At 55.9% G+C, this 15,036-nt stretch overlaps 1 protein-coding gene across 3 annotated transcripts in view; it reads left to right on the top strand.

Moving 5' to 3' along the window:
• The first annotated feature begins 483 nt into the window (after nt 1-483).
• The window catches only part of SHC2 (SHC adaptor protein 2), a 28,704-nt gene continuing 14,151 nt past the window's right edge, over nt 484-15,036 (top strand). The window contains exons 1-2 of one of the 3 annotated variants that reach the window (XR_014294043.1): nt 484-985; nt 14,134-14,204. Coding sequence is in view for 2 of the 3 variants with exons in the window: in XM_082621049.1 (XP_082477175.1) it covers nt 512-985; nt 14,134-14,204 (545 nt within the window). In the remaining variant the exon portion in view is untranslated. The remainder of the gene's footprint in view (nt 986-14,133; nt 14,205-15,036) is intronic. The other 2 variants (XM_082621049.1, XM_082621050.1) reach the window with 2 other exon arrangements.

Below are 15,036 nucleotides of genomic sequence, written 5' to 3'. Positions count from 1 at the left end.
CACCCCTTCCCCTCTCGGAGCCTCAGGTCCCCTTGTCAGGAAATAAAGCAGGGCCTGATTTTCAAGTACTTCCGGCAGGAACAGTGGGAATGGAGGGGCTAAGCTTAGGGGCTGGGGCGCTCTCCTTCCTTGACCGCGCCTCCGCCCTACTCCAGACCTCAGTTTCCCCACGGCGAAAAGGGAAGAAAGGAGATGATTTATAAGTCTCTCCCGCCTCTGTGCTTCTAGGAACTCGGGCGAAGTGAGGGGTCGCTGCCCCGGCCCTGGGTTCGAAACTTCGCTCCCTCCCTGGCTGTCAGACCCAAGTCAGCGCTCGTGCCATCGGAGGGCCTCAGTTTCCCCAGCCTCCCCGCCGGGCGCCGAGGGCCGGGGGTCCCAGGGGCGCAGCCCCCCGCGGCTGCGCGCTGGGCCGGACGGATGACATCACCGGGCCGGGGGCGGGGAGGGAGCGGGAGGGCCTCCTCCGCGCCAGGCTCAGCGCCCGGTCGGGCTCGGTCGGGCGGCCGCGGCCATGACGCAGGGTCCGGGCGGGCGCGCGGCCCCCGCGCCCCCCGCACCCCCGGAGCCTGAGGCGCCCACCACCTTCTGCGCGCTGCTGCCGCGCATGCCGCAGTGGAAGTTCGCGGCCCCAGCCGGCTTCCTGGGCCGCGGCCCGGCGGCGGCGCGGGCGGCGGGGGGCGCGGGGGCGGCGGGGGGTGCCGAGCCCGAGCCCGAGCCGGCCGACTCGGCCGGCGTTCCGGCGTTGGCGGCGGCGGTCCTGGGCACCTGCGAGCCGCGCTGCACCGCGCCCTGCCCCCTGCCTGCGCTCAGCCGCTGCCGGGCCGCCGGGGCGCGGGGGTCGCGGGGTTCGCGGGGGGCGACCGGACCCCCGGACTCCGCCGCCGACGAGTGGATCCGTAAAGGCAGCTTCATCCACAAGCCGGCGCACGGCTGGCTACACCCGGACGCCAGGGTCCTGGGGCCCGGGGTCTCCTACATCGTTCGGGTGAGTGGGCCGGCGCGACCCTGAGATCCCTTATTCCCCGGAGCCCCAGCCTGGGCACAGGGGCTCCCATGCCCCACTTCTTTCTCTGGGACACTCTGGACCCCGAGAGCCAGGTCTCTTGCCGTCCCTCCTTCTCTCTCCATCACCCTAGACCCCCATCGCCAGCCCGCGCTCAGCGGGCCGCCCCCACCCGGGAGGCGCTGGGGTCCAGGTTCCCACGGCGTCACGGTGGGAGGGGCGGGGAGAGGGCGGCTGGAGGGAGGGGGGCACGCATGCGCGGGTTAAGCGGAGCCCCCGTTCCGTCGGCCAGAGTCTGGCGGGGGGTGGGGGGAGGACGCGGGTGGGGGCGTCCTGCTACCCAGACCCCCACTGAAACCTCCTTCCCAGACAACAGAACCGGAGACCTTGGCCTGAGGTGGGGCGCAGAAGGGCCGGGCCCCTCTAGGCCCCAGGATTCGAGATGTGAGACTCCAGGAACTTGGAAGGTGCTGTAAGGGAACAGGTCTTCATTTGTCCTGGTTTTATTATGAACATTTTGGACGTACAGAAACGTGGGCCGATGGCCGGCCCGTACTTGCACCCACGCCTGTGAACGTTGCACGCTCCCCGCTCAGCCTGTCTGCCCCTGTGTGTAGTTTTTGATGAACCATCAGGAGGCAAGCGGCCCGGGGGGAAGACGCTCCGTAAAATGCTTCCGTGCGGTCCCGCGGCCCACCGGGCCCCTGCCCGTACACAGTTCATTGTCACATCCAGGGTCCGGCAGTATTCACAGCGCCTCAGTCTGGTTTTTGGGGCCAGGATCCTGGAGGTCTGTGTCTTTGCAGTTGGTTGTTTTGTCTTTGGTTCTTTTACAACCTCTCCCCCACCCTGCCCCCCACCCCCGTACTGCGTTGAATAGTATCCCCCCAGATTCATGACCTTTGGAACCTGTGAATATGGTTTTTATTTGGAAATAGAGTCTTTGTCGACCTAATCAAGTTAAGATGAGATCACACTGGATTAGGGTGGCCCTACTGGGTAAGAAGAGGGAGATTTGGACACAAACGCACCGTGAGGGCCCACGTGACAATAGGGGAGAAATGGAGCGATGCGACTACAAGCCAAGGGACACTGAGGGTGGCCGCTCACCACCACCAGACGCTGGAAGAGGCGGGAAGAGCCCTCCCCTGAGCCCCTCACCCCCAGGGAGCAGGGCCCTATCACACCTTGATTCCCAACTTCCAGCCTCCAGAACTGTAGGGTCAGGGTTAGATTTCTGTTGTTTTAAGCCCCCAGTTTGTGGTGCTTTGTTGTGGCGGCCCCCAGGGGCCTTGACTTTCGTCCATGTGTGGTCCAGCCAGGGTCCACTGCATCCCGGAAGCCTGTTAGACATGCCGGGCCTCAGGCTGCCCCAAACTCTGGGTCTGTCTGTTCTCTCCTGGCATCTTCTAACTTGGCTGTGGCCCCTTCTTTTGCTGAATCTCAGCTTCACTGGATTCAAGACTGATTTTGTAGTGAGATGTTTTGTGGGTGATGCCTTGGGCTTCAAACCACATCCCCTCAGGGGCGAGCTGTGTCTGCCCACCGGCCATGGCCACGGGGATTAGGAGTGTTCAGAATTCAGATACTCGTGTTGTTGAAGTGCAGGCTGTTGGATTATTCCAATGATCTTGACGTTTTCATCGATGCAGCAAATATTTAATGCATGCCTCGCCCTGCCAGGTGCTGATGGTATGGTAGGAAATGGGAAAGGTCTGATCCCTGCTCTTATGGGGCTCAGATTTCTAGAGGGAGAGGCTGACAGTAAATAAATAAGAGACAAACAGGGAAATGGCAGACACTGGTAGATGCTGTGCAGAAATTACAATCAAGTGATGTCAGAGCAAGAGACTGGTGGCTGCTTTTAGCCGGGCTGGTGGGCGAGGCGCCTCTCAGGAGATGACATTTAAGCTGAGACCTGAAGCCACTGCGGCCCCAGACGTGAAACGACTGGGGAGAGAGAGTCCGAGGCAGGGGCTTAGCGGGCACATTCGGGGAGCCGCCGGAGACCCACGTGGTGGGGCTGATGGAGGGGGAGAAGAGCAGGAATAAGATTTGGGGGCTGTGGGGAGAAGCTTGGCTTTGGATGGTTCTAGGCAGGGTCGCAGGGCAGCGTTGGAGCTGAAAGGATCTTTCCTGTGGAAGTGAGCTGGAGGTGGGGCTGGAAGGGCAGCAGAGAGACCTAAGAGGAGGCTGGGGAGCAGTCGGGCCAGCAGAGATGCAATGGACCAGGGCAGCGTGGGGCTGGGGAGAGAGGGGCCACAGCATCCATATTGGAGACAAGCCGGCAGGAGTCGCTGGCTGATGGGTGTGGTGCCCTGACTCCGGCTGCCTGGGAGGCGCGGCCCCGTGGGGCCTGAACCAGCCTCAGTGCCCTGCTCTTCCCCTGGGAGCCGCTTGTCTCCCTGCACCTGCATCCACCAGGTGTCCTGGGAGCCACAGAGTCCCCTCCTGGTTCACAGAGAAGCGTGAAGTCAAGGCAGGAGCAGCCGTATACCAAATTACGCAGGGACAGGCAGGTCTGACCCTGGATCCTCAAGAGGGGATGTGTGTCCCCACTTACGTAAGGTGGGGAAACTGAGGCACGGAGAGGCAGGGCGGTTACATGGTGAGAATCCAGGACCAGACCCACAGCTGAGGCTCCTCTCAGAGCCTGAACTTGCTTCCACCTGGCAACTACCAGGGTGGTTGGCAGACTAACGGCCCCAAACACGTCCCCGTCCTGGTCCCGGGCCCCGAGGATGTGTCATGTCCCCGTCCTGGTCCCGGGCCCCGAGGATGTGTCACCTCACAAGGCAGAGAGGACTTTGCAGGAGGGATTAAGTTAAGAACCCCGAGATGGGGAGGACCCTCGATTCCCCGGGGGGCCCAGCGTCATCCCAGCGTCCTTATAAGAGAGAGGTGGGAGGGTCAGAGGCAGAGAGAGATGGGAGATGCTGCGCTGCTGGCTGTGAGGATGCAGGAGGGGCTGCGAGCCAGGGCTGCAGCACCTCTAGAAGCTGGAAAAGGCGGGAACCAATGCTGCCCTGGAGGCTCCGGGACTGGCCCTGCCCACGCCTGGATTTAGCCCCGTGAGACTCCTGTAGACTCCTGACCTCTAGAACTGTAAGGGAATACACTTATGTTAAATTTGTGGTAATTCGTTACAGCAGCAGGAGGAAACTAATACAGCAGCTCACTCACCTACCTAATGTCACAGAACCCTCACAAAACCCTGTAATGGTCCCTGTTTTGAGACAAGAAAAGGGAGACTCAGCGAGCAGTGATGCAATCAGGGCACCTGGGTTTCTAGACACTAGTGTGGAGCCTCCAACCCTGAGATTTCCCACCCAGTTTCTAGGGGAGGAAACAGAGGCACAGCCACGTCAAGGAGCCCGGCGAGGGTGGTAGCAGCTGTGGTGCCTTTAGCGGCATCGCTGCAGTCCTGACTCGGAGCAGTTTAGACCCACGAGGACATTGATCATCTCACATGAGAAGCAGCCCTGGTGGTGGTGCGTGGGGAACCTTGGGAGGTTAGCTGGGCTCAGGTGTTTTTAGCTGCAAATGCAGCTGATTCCTTGAAGGCAAGGGGTAGGATGGCTCCAGGGTGGATTAATTCAATGACTTGACCGTATCCCTGAAGCCCCAGGTCTTTCCATCTTTTCCACTGCTGTCTTCAGCATGCTGGCTTAGCTGTCCTCATGGTCACAAAAGAGCGGCTACAGCACCAGGTATCGCATGCAGATCCAACCATGTCCACTGGAAGAAAAGGCCATCCCTTTCGTTCTTCTCCCCACACCTCACTGGCCGGAGATGTCAGGCTCCATTCATGGCAGGGGAGGTGGGCCACCAAATTGACTTGAACCAATGCTGAGCAGAGTGTGGTGCCCAGACATCAGGGAACTTGTTATAAATGCACATTCTTGGGCTCCACCCCAGACCTGCTGAGTCAGAAACTCTGGGGTGGGCCTGGTGAACAATGTTTTACAAGCCTGCCGGCTGATTCCAACACCCACTCATGTTTGAGAACCACCAGCTTAAGCCAACTGCTTGCAACACTGTTGAATTAACCACTGCTCATTTATAACTAGTGTTTTGTAACCTCCACCCTGAAATGAACATCATGTATATAACACCTACCTGCACATTTATTTCCCCCCCCAAATCAATACGAGGTAATAAAACAGCAATAAAAAGGAGAGACAGAGGCAGCAATTCACAATAACATAGAATATGTTTCAGTGTGTAAACGTGTAAGCTTCTTTAGGCGCACAGCAACAGAGACAAAAGCCACCGTTCACACGACAGCTACAAACAGCTCCAGGGTTACTCTGGCAGCTCCAGTACCACCATTAGAGTTGCTGCAGGCCATGTGATTTTCAAAATAGCGGACAACTCTCGGTAAAGCCTGAACGACACAAAATGAAGCCTTCCGTCAATATACAAGATAGTTTCGTTAAATTCAATGCGTATTAAAACCATACCAGAAAGTTAAGCATAGAATTATTATGTGATCCAGAAATTCTACTTCTTGGTATAAATCCGAAAGAGCAGGAGGATTATAAGTATATGACTGGCTAAATGGGTGAGGTTGAGTGTGTGTGTGTGTGCATCTAGGGAGGAGATAAGTACTTTTATGGGAATTGAGCAGGAACTCAGATATTTGCACACCCATGTTCATAGCAACACTATTCACAACAGCCAAAAGACAGAAACACCCACCTGTCCATTGATGGGTGAATGAATAAAACGTGATCCAGCCACACAGTGGAATATCACTCGGCCTTAAAAAGGAAGGAGGTTCTGACACCTGCTACACCATGGATGAAACTTGAGGGCGTGACGCTCAGTGAGAGAAGCCAGACACAGGGCAGATACTGTGTGATTCCACACACGGGGGGTCCCTGGGGGAGTCATATCCACAGAGACAGGAAGTAGATGGTGGGGCCAGGGGCTGGGGGAGGGGTGGGGAGTCGGCGTTTCATGGGGACAGAGCTTCAGTTTGGGGAGATGGGAAAGTTCTAGAGATGATGGTGGGGATGGTTGCACGACCATGTGAAGGTCCTTAGTGCCACGGAGCTGTGCACTTATAAATGGTTAAAATGTTAAATTTAATGTTACATGTATTTTGCCACAGTAGAAAAGAAAACAAACAAAAAATGCCCTAGATGCTTCGAGTTCTGTGTAAAATGGTGTTAGGTTGGAGTCATGGTGAAGGTTAAGGGCTTTTCACAAACGCGAACGCCCAGGAGGATGCTCTGAAGTCCTTGGGGACCCAGGACCAGCATCAGTGCAGGGCTCCCCAGATTTTGGAGGAGTGCACCCCACGATTTTGCAGTCTGCCCCTGAGTTTGTGTCGCCCCTCAGCTGGTCTCATGATGCTCGTGGTGGGCTCACCTTGTGCGTTTTTGGCAGGGAGCATGGAGGCCAGCTCTGCTGCCCTCTGTGCATCTGGTCAGGAGGCAGGGGTTCCCGTGCATCCCGACGCAGCTGCTGGAAACGTTGGTCGCTTGGTATACGGGGGAGAGTGGCGTCCACCCAGGTTCATGTCCGCCGGGCCTCAGAATGTGACTTCATTTGGAAATAGGGTCTTTGCTGGTGCAATCAGGTTAAGATGAGGTCCTCCTAGACCAGGATGGGCCCTAGATCTAGTGTGACTGATGTCCTTCTCAAAAGAGGGAAATCTGGACACAGGCACACAGGGAGAGGCCACAGAGGAAGGGGCCAGAGGGATGTGTCCGCAAGCCCAGGCCTGCTGGCCACTGCCAGTAGCTGGAAGAGGCAGGAAGGGCCTCCCTTGGGCCTCCAGCTGGGGCGTGGCCCTGCTTCACCTGGACGCTGGGCATCAGACCCCTGGACTGGGAGACACAGAGTCTCTGTTGTTCGAGGCCGCCCCCCAGGAGACTAACGCACTCAGTTAAGGTGACGTTTCTCCCTGGTAAAGGCCCCATTTGTTTCCGTTATAATCAACACATATCTGTGGGGATGTACTTTTTTTTGGTCAGACCTTTAAAAGGAAAGGGTAACATAGGTGTGTTCAAGCGTGCAAGGCAGTCCGCTGCTGCCCGGGGCCCCCTCGCTGGCCCCCCCAAGTCCCCACCATCCAGGCCCCTCCGCCCAGAGCCCTGTGTGTCTGTTCCTCAGCTGCATCTGTGGAGGGGGACTCTGACCCTCTGCAAGCAGCCTGGTGCCCAATAAACGTTCACTAACTCGTCTTAGCAAAAATGGACAGTTCTGCCTGGATGGACACTTTTCATTTTGATAATTACGTGGGGTTTTTTTGTTTTTTTTTTTTGCGGTATGCGGGCCTCTCACTGTTTTGGCCTCTCCCACTGCGGAGCACAGGCTCCGGACTCACAGGCTCAGCGGCCACGGCTCACGCGCCCAGCCGCTCCGCGGCATGTGGGATCCTCCCAGACCGGGGCACGAACCCGTGTCCCCTGCATCGGCAGGCGGACTCTCAACCACTGCGCCACCAGGGAAGCCCTATGTGTTTATTTTAATGGTTATTAGAAAACACTGCTAGGCATCAAACCCAAGTTTTATGGTAGCAATATGCAGTTTCCTCTTTTCTTCATGCACATTTTTTCTTTCTTTCTTTTTTCTTTTTGGTCGCACCATGCGGCTTGTGGGATTTTAGTTCCCAGACCTGGGGTTAAACCCGGGCCCTCAGCCGTGCGAGCTCGGAGTCCTAACCACTGGAACGCCAGGGAATTCCCACTCATACACATTTTCTTTTCTTTTTCTGTTTTTTGCTTTCTCCTTTTTGGTTTTGTTTCCCCATGCACATTTTTTAAAAACTGAGATGTTATTCAGTGTCATAAAACTTACTCATTTAAGCTGTACAATTTAGTGGTTCTTAGTGCACTTGCAAATTTGTGAAACACTCATTATGATCTAGTTCCAGAACATTCTCATGACCCCAGAGGTAAGCCCCATCCCCATGAAGTCACTCTGCACCTGCCCCCGTCCCCTGACAACCAGGAACCCACTCCCTGTGTCTGTGGATTGGCCTGTCCTGGACATTTCCCATCAATGGAATCACACACCATGTGTCCTTCTGTGTCTGGCTTCTCTCACTGAGTGTCGTGTTCTCAGGGTCCATCCACGTGGTAGCGAGTGGTGGGGCTTCTCTCCTTTTCATGGCCAAGTAATGTTCCAGTGTGTGGACGGATGACATTTTGTTTATCCATTCAGCAGTTTATGGACTTTGGGGTTGTTTCCTACAGTTGCCTTCAGAAATAAACTCAGTTATGTTTATAAATGGAGTTTATTTTTTTTATTTTTTATTTTTTGCGGTACGCTGGCCTCTCACTGCTGTGGCCTCTCCCGTTGCGGAGCACAGGCTCCGGACGTGCAGGCTCAGCGGCCATGGCTCACGGGCCCAGCCGCTCCGCGGCATGCGGGATCCTCCCAGACCGGGGCACGAACCTGCATCACCTGCATCAGCAGGCGGACTCTCAACCACTGCGCCACCAGGGAAGCCCCAATGGAGTTTATTTAAAATGAAAACACTAAGTAGTAATGGTACAGGACCTATGTCACCATGAGAGGTGGAGCGTCCTGCGGGGAGCGTGGTGAGCTGGGTGCTCGTCCTGTGTCTGCCCTGGTGTGCTGTGTGAACTTGGCTGGGTCCCTTTCCTGCTCTGGGCCTCAGTTTTCCCACTTGTAACTCAGTTTTCCCCTTACATCCTAGGACGGGCTCTGGGTTGCCTCTGTTTCCGCATTGGCAAAGGGGAAGGTGGGCTGCAAATCCACCATTTGGGGTCCCCTCCCGGCCTTCTCTGTCGGTCTCCCGGGGGCAGCTGTAACAAATGATCACAAACTGGGCAGTTAAAACTACAGAAATGTATTCTCTCCCAGTTCTGGAGGCCAGAAGTCCAAAATCAAGGTGTTGGCAGGCTGGTTCCTTCTGAGGCTCTGAAGGAGAGTCTGTCTCCAAGCTTCTGGGGCCGCAGCCCTGCCTCCAGCTCCACGTGCCTTCTCCCTGCATGTCTGTCTCTCAGCCCCACTCTGCCTTTCTCCTGTGAGGACGTGTGGCATTGGATTGGGGGCCGATCCTAAATCCAGGACCATCTGACCTTGACATCCTCAACCTGGTTGTATCTGCAGAGGTTCTCTTCCACTAAGGTCCCTCTCACAGGCTGTGAAGCTGGGCATGTGGACAGACCCTCCTGGGGCTGTCACCCACACACCACGGCTTGCCTTCGGAGACTTTGGGATCCTAGGTCAGAGGTCGTGCTCCCTGGCAGGCCCAAGGCTGAGTTTGACCTCTGCCTTTTTTTTTTTTTTTCTGTCTTCTATTTAAAAATAAAAATTCCTTGTCATTGTTTACAAATTGGGGTGTTTCAGGCAAAAACCCTGGATTTCAGGTGGTCTGGCAACACTGGGCCCCTCTGGCCCGAGTGTGTAGTTTGTTGCAGTCCTCACCACTTCCCGCGGGGCCGGGGGACACTCCAGAGCCCAGGCTGTGGGTTCAGATCCTATTTCTGCCGCCTATGACCTGTGACTGCTAACAGGTTACAGAGCCCTCAGGGATGTTTCCCGAGGGGTCATGCTGTCACCGTAGTGCGGGCTTTGGGTGGAGCGGGTTGACAGGTCATGTGCGCAGCACACTTGGAACAGGGCCCGACATGCGACAAGTGGCTTATCAGTGTCATTGTTGCCTGGCACTTGCTTCAGCCACCTGCTTACCTTCCCTGCCTTCGTAGTGTGTTCTCCACCCTCCGGGAAGGGGACCCGTGTTGCATCTCCTCTCTCGTGCAGTTGAGCTGTGCACCCACTTCACCCAGGGAGGGGCTGGGGGCACTGGGAGAATTTCAGTCACACAACCAGAATGAGCTGTACACTAGTTAGGGTGAATTAGACCCCTCACACCCTGGGGCCCTGCAGCACTGACACCCTACACAGACGCATGCTCTGTTAGAGGGAGGGTACCTGTGGAGCATCCAGCACCCACCAACGCTGTCCACTCAGTGTGAGAGTCTACTTTGGGGGCAGGGACCACAGCTAATTCTCTTCGAGTTTCTACATGTCTAACGCATGCCTGGCACATAGTCCCTGTGGACCTGTCTATCCGTCCCTCCATCACCCATCCATCATCCATCATCCTTCCATCATCTGTCATCCATCCATCCATCATCCATCATTCACCCATCCTCCATCCATCATTCATCCATCTTCCACCCATCCATCGTCCATCATCCATCCATCATTCATCATCCATCATCCATCATCAATCCATCCATCTATCCATCCTCCATCCATCCATCATCCATCATCCATCCATCATCCATCATCCATCATCAATCCATCCATCCATCCATCCATCCTCCATCCATCCATTGTCCATCATCCATCCATCATTCATCATCCTCCATCCATCATCAATCCATCCATCCATCATTCATCATCCATCATCCATCATCAATCCATCCATCCATCCATCATCCATCCATCTTCCATCCATACACATCAGTTCACCGCCCTGCTTAAAGCTGTCCCACGGCCCCCCAAGTTGCTCACAATGAAACCCAACCCCTCATTACAGCTCCAGGGTCCCATATCCTCTCATCTCTCATTGCTCCAGCCACACTGGAGTGAGTCTTAGGTCTCTCCCAGCTTGTTCCCGCTTCTGGCCTGTACTTGCTGTTCCCTTTGCCCGGATCTTCACTTGGCTTGCTCCCTTTCTTCTCCTGGTCACTGTCTAGGGAACTTCTGCTGTGTAACAAACCATCGCACAACCTAGTGCATGAAAACAACAAACACTTTTTATTTCCTGTGGTGCTGTGGGTCGGCTGGGGCTGAATGGTCTCCTTCACATGGTGGTTGGCTCCATGTCAGCTGGGGAGATGGGGGTGGGCCATGTGTCTCGTCATCAGGCAGGCTACCCTGGCAGGGTCGCGGAGTCCCAAGAGCAGCAGGGGAGCAAGCCCCGGTGACGGGTGACGGTGCCTGTCCATGTGCTGCTTGCATCACGGTCACTCAGGGCCTGGATAGGGGAGGGGAGGAACTGGTGGCCACTTTTACAGTCAGCCAACGGCATCTGTAGAAGCAGCTACTGTGTCCTGCTAGAGCTTGTCACCCACACATGTGTGTGCGCACACACACAAACACACTGTCCACACATACTGTATACACGTGTCCTCCTTGGCCCCCTTGTCCACACAAAAGGCACTGTGCCTTCTAGTCGGCACCTTGCTCTTTTTTTTTTTTTTTTTTTTTCTGTGGTACACGGGCCTCTCACTGTTGTGGCCTCTCCCGTTACGGAGCACAGGCTCCGGACGCGCAGGCTCAGCGGCCATGGCTCACAGGCCCATCCGCTCCGCGGCACGTGGGATCCTCCAGGACCGGGGCACGAACCCCTGTCCCCTACATTGGCAGGTGGACTCTCAACCACTGCGCCACCAGGGAAGCCCCACCTTGCTCTTTTTACAACTGCAGACTCTTCCATTCCCAGTACCGCAATTTATTTAGGTTTAGCAAAGATACAGGCTGCGCAGTTAAATTTAAAGTTCCCGTGAACACGAACAATTGTCAGTATAAGCATGTTTTGTGCATTATTTGGGACATACGCTAAGAAAATATTAATCGTTTATGGGAAATTCCAACCTAACTGGTGTCCTGGGTTGGGCCTCACAACCCTAGATGTGTCAAGTTTTGGGGTGTCTGCAATTTCTTGCTTATTCCTCCAGTGCTGCAAGTCCTGCAGGAAGGGAGGGGCAGGTGGCGGGGGGCAGGGCTGCAGAGCGGGGCAGGGCACCCTGGGGCCAGCATAGGAAGGCGTACTCCGCAGCGGGCTGCGGTGGCAGTAAATATCCGCGCACCTTCCCCAGCGCCAGTCCTGCGGGGGGGGGGGGGGGCGGAGCCCTGGGGGAAAGGTGGAGTATGGCTCCCAACAGCCACCTGTGCACACATAGGGAACCCGCAGACTGGTGTGTCTGTGGGATAAAGTCCTCAAATGGAGTTTCAGGGTCAAAGCATGTGTGCGTGTATCATTTTTTAAAAGCCGAGGGGACTTCCCCGTGGCACAGTGGCTACGACTCCACGCTCCCAGTGCGGGGGACCTGGGTTCGATCCCTTGTCAGGGAACTGGATTCCACATGCATGCCGCAACTAAAGACCCTGCATTCCGCAACTGAAGATCCCGCATGCCACAACTAAAGAAAAAAAGATCCCACATGCTGCAACTAAAAGATCATGTGTGCCGCAATTCAGACCCGGTGCAGCCAAATAAGTAAGTAAATAAATAATTTTTTTTTTTTTTTTTTTTTTTTGCGGTACGTGGGCCTCTCACTGTTGTGGCCTCTCCCATTGCGGAGCACAGGCTCCGGACACGCAGGCTTAGCGGCCATGGCGCATGGGCCCAGCCGCTCCGCAGCATGTGGGATCTTCCCGGACCGGGGCACGAACCCATATGCCCTGCATCAGCAGGCAGACTCTCAACCACTACGCCACCAGGGAAGCCCAATATTTTTAAAAATTGAGGTAAAATTCACATAACTAAGTTAATCATTATTTATTTCTTTTCTTTCTTTTTTTTTTTTTTGACTGTGTCAGGTCTTAGTTGCGGCACACGGGATCTTTCGTTGAGGCGCCCAGGCTTCTCTCTAGTTGTGGCCTGTAGGTTTTTTTTCTGTCTCTAGTTGTGGCTTGCGGGCTCCAGGGTGCATGGGCTCTGTAGTTTGTAGCACGCGGGCTCTCTCGTTGAGGTGCGCAGGCTCTGTAGTTGTGGCGCGCGGGCTTAGTTGCCCCGCGGCATGTGGGATCTTAGTTCCCTGACCAGGGATCGAACCTGCGTCCCCTGCATTGGAAGGCAGATTCTTTACCACTGGACCACCAGGGAAGTCCCTACCATTAACCCTTTTTAAAATTTAAAATTTTATTTTAAAAACTTATTTATTTTGGGCTGCATTGGGTCTTTGTTGCTGCACGCAGGCCTTATCCAGTTGCGGCGAGCTGGGGTCACTTCCCGCTGCAGCGCGCGGGCTTCTCATTGCGGCGGCTTCTCTTGTTGCGGAGCACGGGCTCTAGGCGAGCGGGCCCAGTAGTTGTGGCTCTCAGGCTCTAGAGCGCAGGCTCAGTAGTTGTGGCACACAGGCTTAGTTGCTCCACGGCATGTGAGATCTTCCTGGACCAGGGCTTGAACCCATGTCCCCTGCATTGGTAGATGGATTCCCAACCACTGTGCCACCAGGGAAGTCCCCCATTAACCGTCTTAAATCACAGTACAGTGGTATTTAGTACGTTCACAAGGTTGTGCAACCACCAAATCTATCTAGTTCCAGAACATTCCATCAACCCCGAAAAAAGCCCGTCCCCATTAGCTGTCACCCCCTACGCCCCTCCCCAGCCCCTGACAACCATGAACCCACTCTCTGTCCCTGTGGATTTTCTTGTCCTGGACGTTTCCCATCAATGGGATCATACAACAGACGCTGCACATGGCTGTCCCAGGTCCCCTCCCAGCAGTGCAGACAGCACGTTGGAGGGTGCTGGTGGCCATCGTCTGGCCACTCTGCCCCCCCCTCCCCCGGCTGTTCCTGCCTTCTCTGTCCCTCAGCATCGTCTCTTGGAGATTTTGAATTACTGAATTACCTTCCGTGGAAATGGTAATCTGGGCAGGGGTGGGCACACTCTCCCTGGAAAAGGTCAGACAGTCAAAGCTTTGGGCTTCGTGGGCCCGACGTCCTCTGTCCTGCCTGCTCGCAGGCCCTGTCCTGGACCCTGGGGATGCAGAAGTGAACAGGGTCGCCACCATCCAGTCCTCCTGGGCTGACCTAGTGGAGCAGAAAGAGAATGAACAGCAGACGCTTAAATGAACAGCCAGGACTGAGCCTGGAGGGATCCCCCGCTTCCAGGGAACAGCTCCCTTACAGTCAGGGAAGGCAGCTCTGAGGAGGTGACCGGGAGCCTGGAGCTGGGGAAGGAACCAGTCTGCAAATAGATGGGGGAAGGGACGGCTGGGGCTGGCTGTTGCAAAGGCCCTGTGGCAACCAGGCTGGGCCTCATAAGGACAGAGGCGGGGGCTGGAGCCCAGGGTGGCGGGAGGGGAGGGCGGAGGGCTCGCTGGAGGGAAGGCCTGGGTTCCACGGTCAGGCCCCAGCTGGGCTCTGCTGGGCTGGCGCTGACCCTGTGCTCTCTCCCCTCAGTACATGGGCTGCATCGAAGTCCTCCGCTCCATGCGCTCCCTGGATTTCAGCACTCGCACCCAGGTCACCAGGTGAGGCCCGGCTATGGGGGTGGGGGGTCTGGTGTGTAGCTCTGTGCTGGGAGGTGAGGGTGGTGGACTCGGCGACAATTCCCTCCCCCTTCCCGGCTTGGGGAGCAGTGCTCTGCAGGGTCAGAGCGATCTGGGGCGGGGCACAGTCCCAGCTCTGTCCCCGCCTGCCGGTCACCCACGCTCTCCGGACCCTAGATGATCGCCATAACCTGGAGACGACAGCCCATCCCTCAGAGAGTGTGTGGGTCCCACAAGGGGTGTTGACGCCCCAGCATGTCCTGGCACCCGGGGGGCGATGCTGCTGGCTCCCGGTTGAGACTCAGGGCAGGGCTGCACGGGGCTGGGAGCCCGTCCAAGGTGACCAGGGCATGTCCACCGTCCCGGCTTTTTTTTGGTGCAGAGAAGGCATGGTGGTGTCATGATGCTCCGAGCTGCCTGGACCTGAGTCATGTAGAGTCAAGGGTACAACCAGGGCTGAGACAGGAGGGGCCCACATTGTTTTGCATGTTGAAAACTGACTTAGTGCATTCACCAGAGACATTAAAAAAACTCTACTGAGATATAATTCACATATCAAGCAATTCACCCCATCAAAGTGTACAAATTCGATGTATTTTGCTGCTTTCGAAGTTATGCAACCATCACCACGATCTAATTCAGAACATTTCATCACCCTGAAAGGAAGCCCCATCCCCATAAGCAGTCACCCCACCCCCTCCCCATCCCCTGACAACCATGAACCCACTCTCTGTGTCTGTGGATCTGCCTGTTCTGGACGTTTCCCATCAATGGAATCACACCCTGTGTGTCCTGTGTCTGGCTTCTCTCACTG

Source organism: Mesoplodon mirus (assembly GCF_964341445.2).
Source record: "Mesoplodon mirus genome assembly, chromosome: 5".
Taxonomy (NCBI): Eukaryota; Metazoa; Chordata; class Mammalia; order Artiodactyla; family Ziphiidae; genus Mesoplodon; species Mesoplodon mirus.
This window is presented reverse-complemented; position numbering and strand designations above follow the sequence as displayed.